Source organism: Narcine bancroftii, chromosome 2, assembly GCF_036971445.1.
Source record: "Narcine bancroftii isolate sNarBan1 chromosome 2, sNarBan1.hap1, whole genome shotgun sequence".
NCBI lineage: Eukaryota > Metazoa > Chordata > Chondrichthyes > Torpediniformes > Narcinidae > Narcine > Narcine bancroftii.
This window is the reverse complement of record NC_091470.1, coordinates 324,249,227-324,267,512: the sequence shown is the minus strand read 5'-3', so window position 1 is coordinate 324,267,512 and position 18,286 is coordinate 324,249,227. Positions and strand designations below refer to the sequence as shown.

Genomic DNA, 18,286 nt, shown 5'->3' with positions numbered 1-18,286 from the left:
TGTGATACATATGTAATCTGACAATAAATCTGAAATCTTTAGTTCTTTCACATTAACTGGGTTCAGCAACTTCATGTTAAGCTTCCATGTTCTCCTGTCTGACTTCTGGTCCTCCTGTAGGTGACAGGAAGCGTGAAGGAGGCAGGTGTCAGAGATGGACACTGGCATGATGTCATTGGTTCTGACCATGACGGTCTTCGACACAAGAGGAAATCTTTCCAAGATCGGATTGACCCATTCAATCTTGACCAGGTGGGCTTTGTGCTCCACCTGCAGGGTTGCTGAAGGTATTGCACCATTGTACATCTTTAACAATCTCCAGTGGGAGCCGGAGGAGCTTTCGAGTCTGCTGTCAGCACTGCTGGATCATCCAGCCACATCATTGGTTAGAATGATTAGCCTGGGTATCAGAGCAGTCATATAGGGATCTAAGGTAGAAAGGGATGGAAGGGTCACCACGTACTAGTCACTAGATTGTGACTAGGTAGGTTCTGTCCCAGGTGTTACGAAGATTGGGCCTGGCCCAGTGATGTTCAATGTCCCTGTCACCTGTACTTTGCCACACCATCTATCCTTTGTGGAAAAGATTTTCCAGAAAATGCCTTTTACCACCTGTCCATCAGGCAGTGGTGAGTTTGGAACATCCTGCAGAAAATGAGAGATGAGGACTTGATGGACATGGTGGGGTGATTTGCAGAGCATTCCGTCCAGGTCATTTGCTGGAATGCCTCATTGCTAGTGCTCATGAGCAACTTGGCCTGGGTGGTGGTGAAAGGAGTCCTACCAATCAGATCTTTCTAGTACAATAGGAGCACCATTCACAACACATGTCTCCGAGATAATTGCAGTGAAGACGTTGCCCACTTCTGCAGAATTGCTCAGAGTGTGTGGAGAAGGAAGGTCCTTGTCACAGTTCATCCCCAGCAGCAGTGTGACAGAGAACTCTGATTTACAGGCACTGAGCTTTGCCACCCAGGCATCACTCGCGTGGCTCATTTCATCAAGGCATCCAACCTGCCCTACTCTGTTGAGGATATCAGGGAAATGACCAGGTCCTTCCAGGTCTGCGCGGAGTGGAAACCGCACTTCTACCACCCCAACAAAGTGCACCTTATAAAGGCATCCCGCCCTTTCGAACAACTCAGTGTCGATTTCAAGGGTCCCCTCCCTTCCACTAATTGAAACATGTACTTTTGCAACATCATCAATGAGAATTCATGTTTTCCATTCACCATCTCCTCCCCAGACATAACCACCACCATGGTCATCAGGCCTTGCATTCTATTTTTGCCATGTTTGGGTATCCCAGCTATAATCCATAGCAACTGGGGGTCATCATTTATGAGTGAAGAGCTACGCCAGTATCTGCTCATAATAGGCATTGCATCAAGCAGGATGACTAGCTACAATCCCCAGGGGAATGGACATTAAAAAAAGAGAATGCGACTATATGGAAGGCTGTGAAATTGGCTCTCCAGTCCAAAGGCCTTCCAGACTCATGCTGGCGAGAAGTCCTACCCACTGCGCTCCACTCCATAACATTGCTCCTCTGCACTGTGACCAACGCAACTCCTCACAAGCTCATGTTCACTTTCCAGAGGAGATCCACGTCTGGGACCACTATCTCAGCTTGGCTAATGGCACTGGGGTCAGTCTTGCTGAGAAAGCACATGAGGAGGAGCAAGACAGATCCCTTGATCAAGAAGGTGCACCTGCTGCATGCCAACCCAGTGTATGCATATGTGACATACCCCGATGGCAGAGAGGACACCATCTCAATCAGAACTGGCGCCTGCTGGAACTGAGGATCCGATGCGTCAAATGAGCCAGGAACTACTAAGTACCCCATCCATGGTTCCAGTGGACGCTGCTCAGGAAGTTGGTCAATCCACTCCACGACCAGAGCCCTTGAGACCCAGTAACCCTGTACCACAGGGGTCCAGGAAATTCAGGAAGCCCAAAGTCCTCCAGTACTGAGGCGCTCAATCAGAATAACTAAACCCCTTGACAGACTTGACTTGTAAATATTTGTAAACTAATGGTTTTGTTGAATGTATGGTCTCAATTTTTCACCCACAGATTCTATACTGAAGGAAGGGGGTGAATGCAGTGAACTGGAATTCACTGTCTGTTTGTTGTTCAGATGGCTGGCTCCTGTCTTGGCTCCATTCTCACCTACCACAATATAAATCTTGGTTTTCCTGCCTTACCTCAGATTCACCTGTTGTGTCTACTGGCATTTGATTGTAAGCTATTAAAAGCATGTTTGCACTCCTCACTTGTTTCTGAGTGCAATCAAATGTGTTACAAACAAATGAATGGTTTCTGGAAATGGTATCCAGAGTTTGTAAATTGCAATGATCGCTGTAAATGGTTGAAAGGTGGGGCAGATGGCCTGGCTGTGGCTGGTACAAGCCAGGGGGATGTTGTGCAGCAAAGAACTGAACAGGGTCCAGGCAACATATCCCAAATACAGCCCGGTGTTAGAGCCTGGCGTTGAAGTCCCCACCAGCGGCCGGCACCAAGGTACCCCACTACCGGCCCAACCCCTCCCCTCCTCATGCACCCCTCTCCACTGGGATGTTGCCACCCAGTCATCAATTGTACCCTGCCATTGCCAAGCACTGTGTAGTTAGGCACGCCCCAAGTATATACCAGGCAGATGGATTTAGAATATGTTAGGGTAGGACATCACCCAGGAAGACAAGATCAGGGGGCTTACTAAAGCTCAGCTTAGGGACCCGGGTGGTAGTTTATCCACCACTGACAGCAGGGCATTTGAAATCTTTTTTCTCTTCGAGTTAAACTGCTGGACATCTCAGCACTTGATTGTGCCACCTGATAATATCGGCCTTGGATGAGACTGCCATTGTACCCAACCAAAATGTGCTTGAGGGTCGCAGGAACGGTGCAGAGGGAATGTGCTGGGTCCTCCAAACCATAGCCAAAAGTAGAATGTGTGTAATAGTTGACTCCCTAAATTTTTACCCTAAAAACCTGGTCCACAAAATTTGACTATTCCACATGTGTACTTTTTGATTATTGGAACTGTAAGGGATACTGGAATGTGAGGAGTCAAGCAAGTGCTCATTAGAAATGAAGTATTATGGGTTAAATCAGGGTGAAGGGATGCTGGAATGGGAGGAAGGGTTATAAAAGTATAATAAAATAAGGATCTTCAAAACAGGATAGCAAGTAGATAGCTTTAGCAAGTCTTGGGGATTGATTAATGGGTAAAGAACAAAGACATGATATTTCCTGGCTAACAAGTTTGCAGGAAGGCACATAAACTGATAAGAAGTTAGAATCCACGTGGGCAGAATTACCTAATGCTAAACCAATCCAGGAGGCAGAAGAATGTTAGGGGGAAGGTATCTCTGTACTGAAATGAAATGTATAAAAGTTGGGTCAGCCTCAGTATCTGTGTGTATTCCCAGGGTAAGGGGAAGCACCCAACTTTGCATTGTTGTAATAGTAGAGTAAAGTTCTTTGTTCTCAATTTTTGTCTCGAGCAAATTCTGTGAAGGTACTTCTGTTTCTCACAGAACTAATACAAATTAGCAGTTTAAAAACCACGTCCATGAATAAATATTTCATTCTGTACCTGTATTTCTAAATGTTTGTATCACCTTTTTGAAACAAAATGTGAATATAAGAGTATAAACGTGTATGTAATATTTTGTTATGCCTCGTGGCTCTTAAGCATCTTAAGTTTATCATCCAATGTGGCTCTTAAGTGAAGCGAATGGGATGGTGGAATTGGGGAGGTGGTGGTAATAATGACGAGGTGCCACAGTGGGGGTAAGTCGAAAATGAATGTAACAATGTACAGTAATGGAAATGTAAGGATCCAACACTAAGATTGTGAAGAGACGTGGAACGATTTTCCTTTTAGATAATTTATTGTAAATCGAGTCGATTTTCGGTTTTCAGGAACAAGCACAGCGTGTGCAGCGTTGGCGTCGGTCCGCCCGCCGCTAGAGGGCGCGGGCTCACGGCCAGGCCAGGATGCCCGCCCTGCCAGCAGAGCCTGTCTCCCTGGAGACGCGACGCGTCGCGGCGCTGGAAGATGGCAGACACGTTGGTGCTGCGAGCGCTTCGGGGAAACGCGAAGACTCTGGATCTCGGCGGCAAGAAGTTGAAGCGGGTTCCCAAGGCGGTGGGAAGGCTGCGAGCACTGAACCGGTTGCAGCTGAGAGATAACCTGATCGCCGAGCTGCCCGACGAGCTCCAGGCGCTTCACCACGTAAGGGAAGGGAGGGGTGACCCTGCCCCGGGAGCGCGAATCTCCTCCGACCCGAAACGTCGGCCCAGGCCGCACTGTCTCAACCCACCAACACCGAGGCCGAAACCAAGGATCGGCCCCGACGCGAACCCCAAGCCACCGCCCGTAGCCATGCCCCTTCTCTGCCCCCCCCCCCCCCAACTCCGCCACGTTGGGAATCACGTCTGCAGGTGCTGGGAAACTGGAGGAAAACACAACAGTCCGGGTAGCATCATCCGTGGAGGGCAAAAGACTATACTTTGTCTTCCTTGGATGCTTCCCAACCTGCTGTGCTCCTCCAGCCTTGGCCCATTTAGGGAGCTTTCCATAGGTGAATGTTTACGATTGTACAATGTTAGATGAGAGTTTTTTTTATATTATATACAGTTCCTTTTTTGAATAATTCAGGCCCTTTCTTGATCTTTTCTCCTGATATTATTTTGCACTGCTTTTTTGGAATGAGAGTTTTAACCCTTTGGACCCCATGTCCTTGTTTTCAGGGACTGCCAACAAGTGCATATACGCCGGTGCCTGGTTTTATACCCAACCACCAGCTGATTCATACTGGTATTCTTGGTGTAGTTTACCTATGGATCCATTCCGGAGTGTATATTATGAAAAGTTAAAAATGGCTGGAGTACAAAGGGTTAAAGAGTTTTATTGTATTTATTTGAATTAAATTTATGAGCAGCAGATACAGAAATGCCACCTGTCATCAATAAACTACTGTAATGTTAACTGTTCAGTAGAGTCAAATAGTTATTTTGATAGGAAATGATTTTTGATGGTACAGGGATTTACTGGTCTAAAAACACCGTATTTCTTGATGTGTAACTGGTTGAAAACTGCCGGGCTTGATATTGTTTGGTCAGTGACTCCTCATATTTTTCTGTCTGAGGCCATATCCAAAAAATTTTGGCCACTCCTGCCCTAGAGCACAGAAGGCTGAGAGATGATCTTATTGAACCATAGAACAATACAGCATAGAAACAGGCCCTTTGGCCAATCTAGTCTGTCCTTATTTCCATCAATATGCACCTGAACCACTGCCCTCCGTACCCCTCTCATCCATGTCCCGATCTAATCTTAAATATTGATATCAAAGCCGCATCCACCAATTCCACTGGCAGCTTATTCAACATTCCTACACCATGTAAAGGATGAAGAAATTTTCCTTAATATTCTGCTTGTATTTCACCCTTAGCACAGTCCTCTCCTTGTCTCATCCAACATCAGAGGAAAAAGCCTACTTGCATTAATGCTATCTATACCCCTCATAATTGTGTATACCTCTATCAAATCTCCACTCATTCCCAGACATGCCAAACCTTTTCCTATGACTCAGGTTCTCAAATCGTGGTCACAGCCTTGTAAATATTCTCTGCAAATTTGGCCTCATCAATGTCCTATCCATCTTCCACATGACATTCCAACTTCTTTTTTAGATTTGTTTATCAAAGTTATTAAACGCAAAATATTATCAGACACATATCTATTTTTTATAAATCCTGTTTGGTCTTTATGTATTATTTTAGGTAAATATTGAGCTAATCTATTAGCCATAACTTTAGCTACAATTTTATAATCCACATTTAACAACTATATTGGTCGATAAGAAGAAACCTATAAAGGATCTTTATCTTTTTTTGGTATAACTGTAATTATAGCATTGGAACAAGATTCAGGTAATTGAAAAGTTTTATAAATTTGCTGTGTTACATCCTTATAAATAGAAGATATATCAACATAAAAAGTTTTATAAAACTCTATAGAAAACCCATCTTCACCAGGTGCCTTTCCATTTGGCATATCTCTTATTGCCATTTCAATTTCATTTTCTGTAAAAGATTTATCCAACTCTTGTCTATCTTGATTCAGTTGTGGCAATTTAATATTTTTCAAAAAAGAATCTATTGCATCTTCAGTTACATCTTTACATTCTGAAGTATATAATTTTTTATAAAAATTACAAAATTCCTCATTAATTTCTTTCTGTCTAAAAGTAATGCCCGATTTCTTTCTAATTGCTGGTATAATCCTAGATAATTGTTCTTTTTTTTAAACTGCCATGAGAGGACTTTATGAGCTTTCTCACCCCATTCATAAAACTTATGTTTAGTTCGATTCATTAAACATTCAAACCGATATGTTTGTAATTCATTATACTTAAATTTTAAATTAGTTAACTGATTCTTTTGCATTTCGGTAGCATTTTTTTGAAATTCTTTTTCAGTAACAGTTATCTTTTTCTCTAAATCTTCAATCTCTCTGATTCTCTTTCTTTACTTTAGAAGCATAACTAATAATTTGACCTTGTAAAAAAGCTTTCATTGCATCCCATAAAACAAAATGACTAGAAACAGAATTAATATTATTACTAATAAAGAGCTCAATTTTTTTTTTAAATAACTAATAAATTCTGGTTTTTGTAATAGCATAGTATTAAATCTCCATCTTGGGGTTCTCTGAACATCTTGCGAACTCTGATATTCTAATAATAATAATGAATGATCTGAAACCAATCTTGCCTCATAATCCACAGATATAATCACATTCCAACTTCTCGTCGCAAAATTGATTTATGAAGGCCAGTTTGCCAAAATCTCTCTTTATGACCTTGTCTACCTGTGATGCCACTTTCAAAGAATTATGAATCTGTATTCCAAGATCCCTCTGTTCTACCACATTCTACAGTATCCTACTATTTTCCATGCAAGTCTTGGTAAAAACACAATGCTGGAGAAACTCAGAAAGTCAAACAGTGTCCTTTATATAGCAAAAATTAAAATACATAACCAACTTTTCAGGCTTGAGCACTTCATTGTCAGTTATATATTTTTATCTTTGCTATAGAAGGACACTGACCTACTGAGTTTCTCCAGCATTGTGTTTATATTTCAACAACGGTGTCTGCAGATGTAAGTGTTTTGCCCTGGTTTGTCCACTCGGAGTGCATCATTCCATACTTATCTGCATTAAATTCTATCTGCCATTTTGCAGCCCATTTTTCCAGCTGTTCAGATTTCACTGTAAGTTTTAAAAGTGCTCCTTGCTGCCCACTACTCCCCCAATCTATATTGTCATCTGCAAATTTGCTGATCCAATTTACCACATTATGATATAGATAACAAACAATAATGGACCCTTGAGGGTCACAAACTTCCAGTCAGAGAGGCAATCATTGATCACCACTCTGTGGCTTCTCCTGCAAAGTCATTATCTCATCCTGACTGAAGAGCAACTGAATTTTTTGACCAGACTCCCATGTGGAACCTTGTCAAAGGCCTTTCTAAGTCCATGCAGACAACATCCAAGGCCTTTCCTTCATCAATTTTCCTAATAAACTCCTCAAAAATCTCAAAACTGTTTAGACATGACCTACCACACATGAAGTCATGCTGATGATCCTTTATCAGACCCTGTCTGTCCAAATACTTATACAGTGCCCTTCATAATGTTTGGGACAAATATATATTTTTTTCCTTTTTCCCCCATGGTCAAACTAAAATGTATACAACCTGGTATAAAATCTGGAATGTGCACTCTAAATACATGTGAATACTTTGATTATAAATGTAAAACTGTGGAGCACATGGGCAAATAAGGGAAAAAAAAAGTGGCTTTGTCCCAAATGTTATGGAGGGCACTGTATATCCAATCTCTTAGAATACCTTCCAAAAACATACCCAGCACTTATATCAAGCTCACTGGCCTATAATTTTCTGGATTATTCTTGAGCCTTTCTTAAACAATGGAATAACATTAGCTGTCCTCCAATCCTTCAGCATCTCATTCATGGCAAAAAAAAAGTTTTCTATAGCTCTGCAAGCACCTCTGCAATTTCTGCATAGAGATGCATAAAACCATGAGTGGCATGGATAATGTTAATGCTCACAGTCTTTTTTCCATGGTAAATGAGATGAATCCATGATAGAACTAGAGGGCTCTATTGAAAGAAGGGAAAGGTTTAAGAGACAGCTAATAGGCAACTCCTTTACTCAGAGTGTAGTCCATGTTTGGAATGAGCTGCTAGAGGAAGCTTTTGAAGTGGGTACAGTTCTAACGTTGAAAAGACATTTGGGAGGATTTATGGATAGGAAGAGTTCAGAAGGATATAGACCAAATGCAGGTAAATGAGACTAGCCCAGAATGCCAGCTTGGTCAGTATAGTCAAGTTTGGCTGAAAGGCCTGTTCTTTGCTCCATTATTCTATTTTTAAAAAATTTTGAACCAGCATGCTGTGAGCTAAGTTTCTTAAAACATTTGAACAATTTTTATCAAGGATGGTTTACTTCAGCTCCAGAATTATGAGTCCTGAGATTGCTGATAAGCCCTAGTTGGGACAGGAGAAGCTTGGGTTCTGCATACTCCCAACAAAGAGGTGCAAATGCCTTCCCATCGATTAACTGTCAGGATGACTTGAGAGAATGCAACATTTTCTCATCAAGTCTTTGAGTACATCTGGAGTACTTTCCAAGGCCTTCTGCCATCATCTTTCCATGAGTATAGTATTTAAGAAGTCTGGTGTGAGGCATGTAAATGACAATACCATCACTGGAAGTGGCTGATTGTAATTAAAACCTGAGTGCTTGGGATGGTTGCCTACATGTTGAATATACCTGTGTATTGATGTTTCAACATATATGGGTAACCTTTATATCTATTTTATAGTTGACAGATCTCAACCTGGGAAATAACTCACTTCAAGCACTTCCAGAAGTTCTGAAGCATCTCAAACAGTTAAAGAAGCTCCACTTGTTTGATAACAAACTAGACAAGTTGTCACCATATGTGTTTGGTAAATAAAGCAAATGTTCCCAATCTATGAAGTTTATATGAAGTTTAATTTGTTTGGTGGTACTATGGGATATTCTGTGCTATGGGATTTGTTTCTGTGAATACTTCAATAACCTTTCAATTGATGAAGGTCTCAACCTGAAATGTCAGTTATGTATTTTTATCTTTGCTATATAAAGGACATTGTTTGACCTGCTGAATTTCTCCAGCATTATGTTTTTACTCAAGTATGTAGCATAACTGTGTTAACAGTAAATAATGACTTTCAGGGAAACAAACTATTTGGATGTAACTGTTTATGGATATCAATTGCATAATGTGTCATAATATTTCCTCAAATGTCAACATAGGTGTGATAGTACAGATCTATCACCAATGTACATAGTGTATATAGTTACTGTATCTAGACTGTGCTTACAGCGATTGGCTGAGAGCTAAGCCACACCTATCGTTTGGGCCTTAAAGGGTTGTGTCCCTAGCCAGGTCGGATCATTCCGGACTGGTCGGCCACCTGTGAAGAGCTCCGGTCTTTTGCTAATAAAAGCCTTGGTTTGGATCAACAAGTCTTTGGTTCTTTCGACGAGCTCTACAATAGGCTCCTCCAATATAAAATGAATTGATGGTAACAGAAGGAAAAATATCATATTTTCGTCAACTGGTGAAGTTCATTTGGATTGGTTTGGAGATAGAAATACCTTAACAATTAAGAAAGCTCCATTTGTTAGTTAATAAAATGAACAAGTTGTCACCAAATGTATATAACCATATAACCGTTTACAGCACGGAAACAGGCCATGTCGGCCCTTCAAGTCCGTACCGGTTCACTTGAACAACTCAACTCCTGAGGAAGTAGAGGCTTTCTTCAAGATGCCATTGGTGTGTTGGTTCCAGGAAAGATCTTCCGAGATAATAAACTGGTAAATATAAATAAAAACACACTGAAATGCTGAAGGAACTTAGCCGTTCTTTTGTGAAGAAAAAACTGGCTGAGCTCCTCCAGCACTTTGGTGTGTTTTTACTACAATCACAGTGTCTGCAAATTTTTGTATTTCACTCATGGTAAATATTGTAACAGCACTGACTTATCACAACTTAAAAACAAATAAAGAATACACTCACCTGTATCTTTCAGCACATCATGAAGTCGACTTTCTTTTATGATTCACTAGACAAAACATTGCATTCTGCATCTCCCCAAACACAACCCAGCTAAACTCCTGTGACTTTTCCATTGGTTCACTGCCATACAGGTGAATCTGACACTGTCACTCTCCTCCTCCTGCATCTGAGATTCATTACCCATATCCTGACTCTTAACTCACCCACGCATGCACAATATTACCCATGTGCGTTTCATCACTTTTGTCATCAGTGGCGGCAGGCAGTGCTCCGGACGAAGGTAAGTACGTGACCGCAACAGCCCCCTTCCTCAGCCACTGATTGGAATTGTCCTGCTATGTAACAGATCGGATGGCTGACAGTTTGGCTCGACTGGTCCAACTGGCAAGGGTATGACTGGTCTTCTGACTTTGGCCCCATGAACTGTCGATATATGTTGGCTTCAACATGCCGATGGAAATCTTGTCAGCTTTTCTATTATTGTCAATCACAAAAGACTTTGGGTGGCGTCATAAGACCTGAAAAGGACCATTGTAAATGGGCTGAAGTGGTTTGCGAACTATTTTCATGGAGGAACACATGAAAATAGTGACGTAAATCATTCGGCACATACACCGCAGGTGACACTTGTGCTCCTTTCCATCTGGACTTGCAATCAGAATAGTGTCGATGTAAACAAGTACAAAATTGAGGCTGGCAAGTACATGGTCCATAAACCACTGAAATATCTGAACTGCATTCTGCAGACTGAACAGCATTCACAGAAACTCAAGCATGCTGAAAGGGGTAATTACTGCCATCTTCATGACATCAGAAGGCTCAGCTGGAAATTGATAGTAAGCATGTACTTAATCTATTTTCGCAAATACATGTTTGCAATGGAGGTTTGCTGAAAAGTCTTGTAAATGGGGTAATACAAGTCTCCCTCGATAGCTGGGTGTACTGCTGAATGTCCACTTTAAGCATGTCGCATGAGAGATTACCATTCGGATCCAGTAAGACATCCTCCACTTCACAGGCAATCTGCTTTAGAAGATGCTCCACAAGTAAGCCATACTTCGTCTCGTGACTTGTTTCACTAAGGACAGAGAAAAGTGCTTCAAGGATCATGAACCATGCTGGTGCATTATTAATAAAAAGAGGGCAAATCTTTCGTTTGACCTCCCCAACTGCTCCTTAAGGGGTTTATCCTCATCACACTCCATTTTAAATTAGAAGGTACTGTGAACTCACAGGGTCACTACTTGTAACAGCACTGATTTACCACTGCTTCAAACAAATAAGGAATACACTCACTCGTTTCTTTCAACACACCACAAAGTCGGCTTTCTTTTATTATTCACTAGACAAAACATTGCATTCTTCAGCTCCCCAAACACCACCCAGCTAAACTCCTCTGACCTTCTCATTGGCTCACTGCCACAGTGGTGATCCTGAAGCTCTCACTCTCCTCCTCCTCCTGCATCTGAGATTCATTGTCCGTATACTGACGCTTATCGCATCCCCACATGCACAATATAACCCCTGTGCATCGCTTACGTCATTTGTGGCAGCCAGCACCGCTCTCGGCGAAGGTAAGTATGCGACTCCGACAATATAAATAATGCTCCTAGTTTTTCTTTGCCTGAGCAATCATTAAAATTTGGTTGAAAATTAATGTGTGGAAAATGTACAACTCTAATTTCCAATAAAATTGTCAAGGCCTTGATTGCAAATCTAAATAGGTCATATGCATTAAATGGTAGGCTATTGAGATGTGCAGAGCAACAAAGGGATTTAGGAGTTGTGGTAAATAGTACCCTCAAGGCTGATACTCAGGTAGATGGTGTGGTGAAGAAGGCATTTGGAATGTTGGCCTTCATAAATCGGAGTATTGAATTCAAGAGTAGGGAGGTTATGATAAAATTGAACAAGGCATTGGTGAGGCCAAATTTGGAGTACTGTGGACAGTTTTGGTCACCAAATTATAGGAAAGATATAAACAAAATAGAGAGAGTGCAGAGAAGGTTCACGAGAATGTTGACAGAATTTCTAGGTTTGAGTTACAGGGAAAGGTTGTGCAGACTGGGGCTTTTTTCTCTGGAGTGTAGAAGATTGAGAGGGGACTTGATAGAGGTGTTTAAGATTTTAAAAGGGACAGACAGAGTAAACGTGGATAGGCTTTTTCAATTAAGAGTGGGGGAGATTCAAACTAGAGGGCATGGTTTAAGATTGGAGGGGGAAAATTATAAGGAGAACATGAGGGGAAATTTCTTTACGCAAAGGGTGGTGGGGATGTGGAATGAGCTTCCGACAGACGTGGTCGAGGCGGGATCAATGGTTACATTTAAGGAAAGACTGGATAGTTACATGAATAGGAGAGGACTGGAGGGGTATGGACCGGGTGCTGGTCAGTGGGACTAGGAGGGTGGGGATTTGTTACGGCATGGACTAGTAGGGCCGAACTGGCCTGTTCTGTGCTGCAAGTGGTTATATGGTAATTGATCCTACCCTGACCATTGTTGCACACACTTCCCTGTGCTTTTTTTCACAGTGGCTTCAGGAGGTTCTAAATGTAAAGCTAAAGAACTAGAGATGAACTGCATGTAGTCCTTTGGTGTTTCACTACTGGCTTTTGTGCTGCATTTAGTCTTTAGTTCTCTGTAGAACCAGTGACTGAAGATCATCTTCTGGAAAATTTAATTGAACTTATAGTCTCTTTCCACATCATTGAGATTTATAAATAATAATTTGATGGCAAAAGATGACCATGGGTCTCTTCCTCAGTTTCTTAGTAATTTAAGGAGTGATGAGAGACTTGACAGGCTAAAAATGGGTGTGATTACCAGCAGTATAGATACTTCTGAATTATATCCAACTGTCCAATTTGATACAAATAAGATCAGAAACGTAGCAGGAAAAAAACTGGATCAATTATTTATTTGCTTGCTCCATCCTCAACATTCATTGGAGCGACTTCATCCCTAACATCAAAGTACTCGAGATGGCAGAGGCCGACAGCATCGAATCCACACTGCTGAAGATCCAACTGCGCTGGGTAAGTCACGTCTCCAGAATGGAGGACCATCGCCTTCCCAAGATCGTGTTATATGGCGAGCTCTCCACTGGCCACCGTGACAGAGGTGCACCAACGAAGAGGTATAAGGACTGCCTAAAGAAATCTCTTGGTGCCTGCCACATTGACCACTGCCAGTAGGCTGATATCGCCTCAAACCGTGCATCTTGGTGCCTCACAGTTCAGCGGGCAGCAACCTCCTTTGAAGAAGACCCAACACCCAACCCCAACCAACCAATTTTTCCTTGCAACTGCTGCAACCGCGTCTGCCTGTCCCGCATCGGACGTCAGCCACAAACGAGCCTGCAGCTGACGTGGACATTACCCCTCCATAAATCTTCGTCGGCGAAGCCAAGCCAAAGAAGACATTAACCATTATATGCATTTTATCTCCTCCAAAATATTTTTTCTAAACATTTATCCAATACAGAGAAAACATTTTGTATTGTGTAAGAATAGATGATAAATAAGATAATGAGCATTTGAGTCATTCCATCATAATATGAAAATAAATTATAAAATGAGGAAAAAATATTTGCTCAACATTGGAGCCTGGGAAATAACTTTTGAATTCAACCATTAGAGGGCAGACTTGTGTAGTATATTTGGAATTTTTCATAATGAATGAAACACATCGATCAATACCTCTTACAATTACAAGAAATAAGTTTTGAAACTTCTTCTGACACATAAAATCAAGACAAATGTTTTGTTCACTTGGTCAGTTTCAATCTGTAGGATCCTGGAACATTTCTGCAATTTCAGTTAACTTGATTTGTGTCTGTATCAGTTGTCCATCTGTCATATAAGCTCATCTAGTTTGTTTCCCCCACCCCTGCCCTATTCCTTTCTTATTTTAATTTTTGTCCTCGTCTGTGAGTGCAAGGCTTGCCAAACCCACCCGCTAGCAATGCCTACTTGCCCTGCATTTTGCATCTTCCACATTATTTTGCATTTCTGTTCTCACTTTCTAACTGCCCTCATTCACTCATTGGCCAGATAGCCTTGCTTACAACTTATCCCCATGGTCTCCCTGGCTTTTCTCTATCAGAGACCACCCCCACCCCAAATATCCTGTAATTTAACAAGCTTTTCCTTCCGAGTCCGGTCCAAAGGTTTTTTGACCTGAAATGTTAGTTCTGTTTCTCTTCCCACGGATGTGGCCTGACCTAAGTACTTCCAGGATTTTTTTGTTTTGAGTAATCTACTCAGCCCATCTAAGGAAAAATCTATGGTTCCCACGTTGATCTCACTCACCATCTCATACTGCTTAAAATCAGAGTGCAAGCAAGTCATTCTGCTTTGGAAGGAGATGAATATCTGTTTTATACTTACAAAAAAAATTAGAACAGTTTTTTTCAGTAACAGACATCAAATAAAACTGACAACTTGGTTCATTAGTTTAATCCAATTCCAAGCTGTAAAATCCTGAGCCCACTAATTACATTGTTTTAACCCTTAACAGTGTAAGATCATTAGAGATAGAAGCAGAATGAGGCCATTAGGCCCTTTGACTCTGCTCCGCCATTCAAATCATGACTGATGTATTCTTCCTTTCAGCCCATATTCTTTCTTTCTTGTCATAACCTTTGATGCACTTATTAAACAATTTCCACTTCAAATCTATCTCCACAGTCTTAAGCTAAGACAACAAAAACATACTTTTTTCTGAGGACTCGCCAAGTGAAACATAATGTTTGGGATAAAGACACTTTTTTCCTTTATTTTCCCCTGTATTCCAGTTTTAAATTTGTAATCAAGCAATTTGCATGCACTGGTAATTAAAGTGCACACTTCAGATTTTATTCAAGGTTATTTGTATACATTTTGGTTTGGCCTTACAGAAATGATAACACTTATAGTCGTCTCATTTCAAGGCACCATAATGTTTAGGACATTTGGTTTCACAGATGTTTGTGAGTACTTGGGTATGTTTAATTGCTTCATTGGTGAAGGTATAAGAGAGCTAGACTTGCTTCAAAGCTTTTGATCAACTTTTGAGTCTGTAGTTGCCATTTTTCAATACAAGCACCAGAGTCATGCCAAAAAAAATCCAAGAAGCCATTATGAGGCTGAAAAACAAGAATAAAACAATAAGAGACTTCGCCCAGGCCTGAGGATTACCAAAATCAATATTTAAAATATCATTTAGAAGAAAGAGTGAGCTCAGTAATCACAAAGGGACTGGTTGGTCAAAGAAGGAGATCTCCACTGCTGATGACAGAAGCATTCTCGTCATAGAAGAAAAGTCCCCAAATGTATGTACAATAAATCAAAAACATTCTTCTGGAGCCAGGTGAGGATTTGTCAATGACTACTGTCCTCAGAGGACTTTATGAACAAAAATACAGGGGCTACACTGCAAGATACAAACCACTAGTTACCCACAGAAAGGACGGCCAGATTATAGTTTGCCAAGAAGTATTTAAAAGCCTGCTGAATTCTGGAAAAAAAAGGTCTTGTGGACAGATGAGATCAAGGTTAACCTGTATCAAAGTGATGGTAACAGCAAAGTGTGGAGGTGTAAAGCATACTAGCTTAGCCATGGTTTGCATCTTGCAGGGTAGCCTCTGTATTTCTGTTTATGAAGTCCACGGACAGTAGTCATTAACATATTCACACCTGCCTCCTGAAGAATGTTTGCTGTCCGTAAGGAGTTTGTATGTTCTTGTGTCTGCTTGGGTTTTCCCTAGGTTCCTCCCACCATTTGAATTGTACCAGGGGTGTAAGTTAACTGGGTGTAAATTGGGCAGTGCGGACTCATGGGGCAAAATGTCCTGCTACTGTGCTAGATGTTTAAATTTAAAATAAATTTAAAATTTAACTCTGTTCTCATGTTGAAAAATGACAGCCACAGAGTCCCAAGATGATCAAAAGCTTAGAAGCAATCCTAACTCTTATACCTGCACCAACAGAGCAATTAAACATATCTATCACAAACACCCATAATGCCAAATATCCCAAACATTATGGTGCCCTTAAATGAAGGAACTATGTATTAAAAAGTGCTGTCATTTCTACATGGTCAAATGAAAATGTATACAAATAACCTTGAATAAAATTTGGACTGTGCATTTGAATTACATTTGGATTGATTGATTACAAATTTAAAACTGTGGAGCATAGTGGTAAATAAAAAAAAGAATGTCTTTGTCCCAAACATTATGTCGGGAACTGTACAAGATCCTAAGGGATCTTGACATAATAGACATCCTCATGTGAAAGAATCTAGAACTAGTGAGGAGACACTACCCAATTCATATAATCAGCCCAGAGAAGGACTATTGATTTACTTACCCTGTGAAAAATGGAATCAAGTATGTAAAGCTGTTACTGATTTTGGTTACAATGCTTTAATTCACACAAAATGTTCCCATCGTAATTACTCTGCCACTCTCAATATTGTGCAACAGTTTTCTTGCTCAGACTTGTGTTTAATTTTGGATATGCTTCAGAATGTAAGATCATGTTGCAGTGCTTTTTCCCTTAGAGATCATACAAGAGATTTTTTTTTTTCTCACTGGTTTTCTGCATGTATGGTTTGATGGAGGGAGTTTTAACTGTTGAAATAAAGATCCATATTCAGATTGTTTGGCAGAGGTTGTCATGTCTGTTCCTTTTCTGTCAAATTTCTCATTCTATTTACATACTTGGCTATTGTTCTCAGATAGGTAAAATATGACAGTATAAATTTACAAAAATATTTTAAAATCATGCCTCAACTAATGGCAGCATCTGGTGCAGAAATACATCAAAACTCACACTACATTGTGTACTCCAGTGGTTCTCAACCTTTTTCTTTCCACTCACATACCACTTTAAGTATTCCCTATGGCATAGGTGCTCTGTAATTAGTAAGGGATTGCTTAAAGAGGTATGTGAGTGGGAAGAAAAGTTTGAAAACCATTGTTTTAATTGTATCTAATTGACTTGCTATGTGCATGGTTTAATAACTCCAAAGGAAATGGGCCAATGACAATTTTTCTCAAGCAAAATATTTCAGTAACAATTGGGTCTAGAGCAGTGATTCTCAACCTTCCCTTTCCACTCACATATCACCATAAACAATCCCTTACTAATCACAGAGCACCTATGGAATATGGAATACTTAAAAGTGGTATGTGAGTGGAAAAACAAAGGTTGAGAACCACTGCTGTACTCAGTCCTTAAAGGTACATTTATATTTATGATTACTATACTAGACAATTAACCAAGAGGACAAATTATAAACTTTCATTGTTTTTGTCAATCTTAGAGCTAGATTCTAAAAGACAATTCTTATTTTCCTGTCATTTCAGAAGCATTGGGAAACTTAGCTTTCTTGAACTTGAATGATAACAAGCTTACAACTTTGCCTGATGAAATAAACAGGTACTGGAAGTGATATTCTATTGTATTGTTACAGTAGTATCTCCCTGCAATTAAACTGTCACTATCACAAACAGTGTTTTTCTTCATGACTGCCTTTCAATCTATCCCGAACATGAAGATTTTGGTTAAGCTATTTAGAGCAATTGTTCTGCACCTTTTTTCATCCAATGTGGAACAAATTAATGAACCAGTTCATAAGATTAGTATGAAGCAGGATAGTAGGCCTGAAATAAAGTCTGGAGAAAATGTTAAAAGAAAAGATGAAGGAAAGGACAGAACTTTTGCATTGGTATGTCATTTTTGTAAGAAACATGGTCATGTGATTGCAAATTGTCTAGTCTTGAAAGAAAAGAGAAAAAAAGAGGTTTTACCAGAAGCATGTGTTCAAACAGTGGAATTTAAGAAGAGCAGAGGTGCCAAACCTGGTAAGGAGGTCATGGATGATTTCAAGCCTTTGTGTCAGAGGGCTGTAGAGCTCGTCGAAAGAACCAAAGACTTGTTGATCCAAACCAAGGCTTTTATTAGCAAAAGACCAGAGCTCTTCACAGGTGGCCGACCAGTCCGGAATGATCCGACCTGGCTAGGGACACAACCCTTTAAGGCCCAGACAATAGGTGTGGCTTAGCTCTCAGCCAATTGCTGTAAGCACAGTCTAGATACAGTAACTATATACAGTATGT

General features: G+C 40.7%; 1 protein-coding gene across 15 annotated transcripts in view; it reads left to right on the top strand.

Moving 5' to 3' along the window:
* LOC138755617 (deubiquitinase OTUD6B-like) overlaps window positions 1-18,286 on the top strand; it is a 295,429-nt gene that overhangs the window by 174,258 nt on the left and 102,885 nt on the right. For 7 of the 15 annotated variants that reach the window (XM_069921931.1, XM_069921939.1, XM_069921944.1 and 4 more), the window contains one exon: window positions 8,936-9,089. Coding sequence is in view for 3 of the 15 variants with exons in the window: in XM_069921936.1 (XP_069778037.1) it covers window positions 4,070-4,246; window positions 8,936-9,062; window positions 17,534-17,606 (377 nt within the window). In the remaining 12 variants the exon portion in view is untranslated. The other 8 variants (XM_069921938.1, XM_069921936.1, XM_069921940.1 and 5 more) reach the window with 8 other exon arrangements.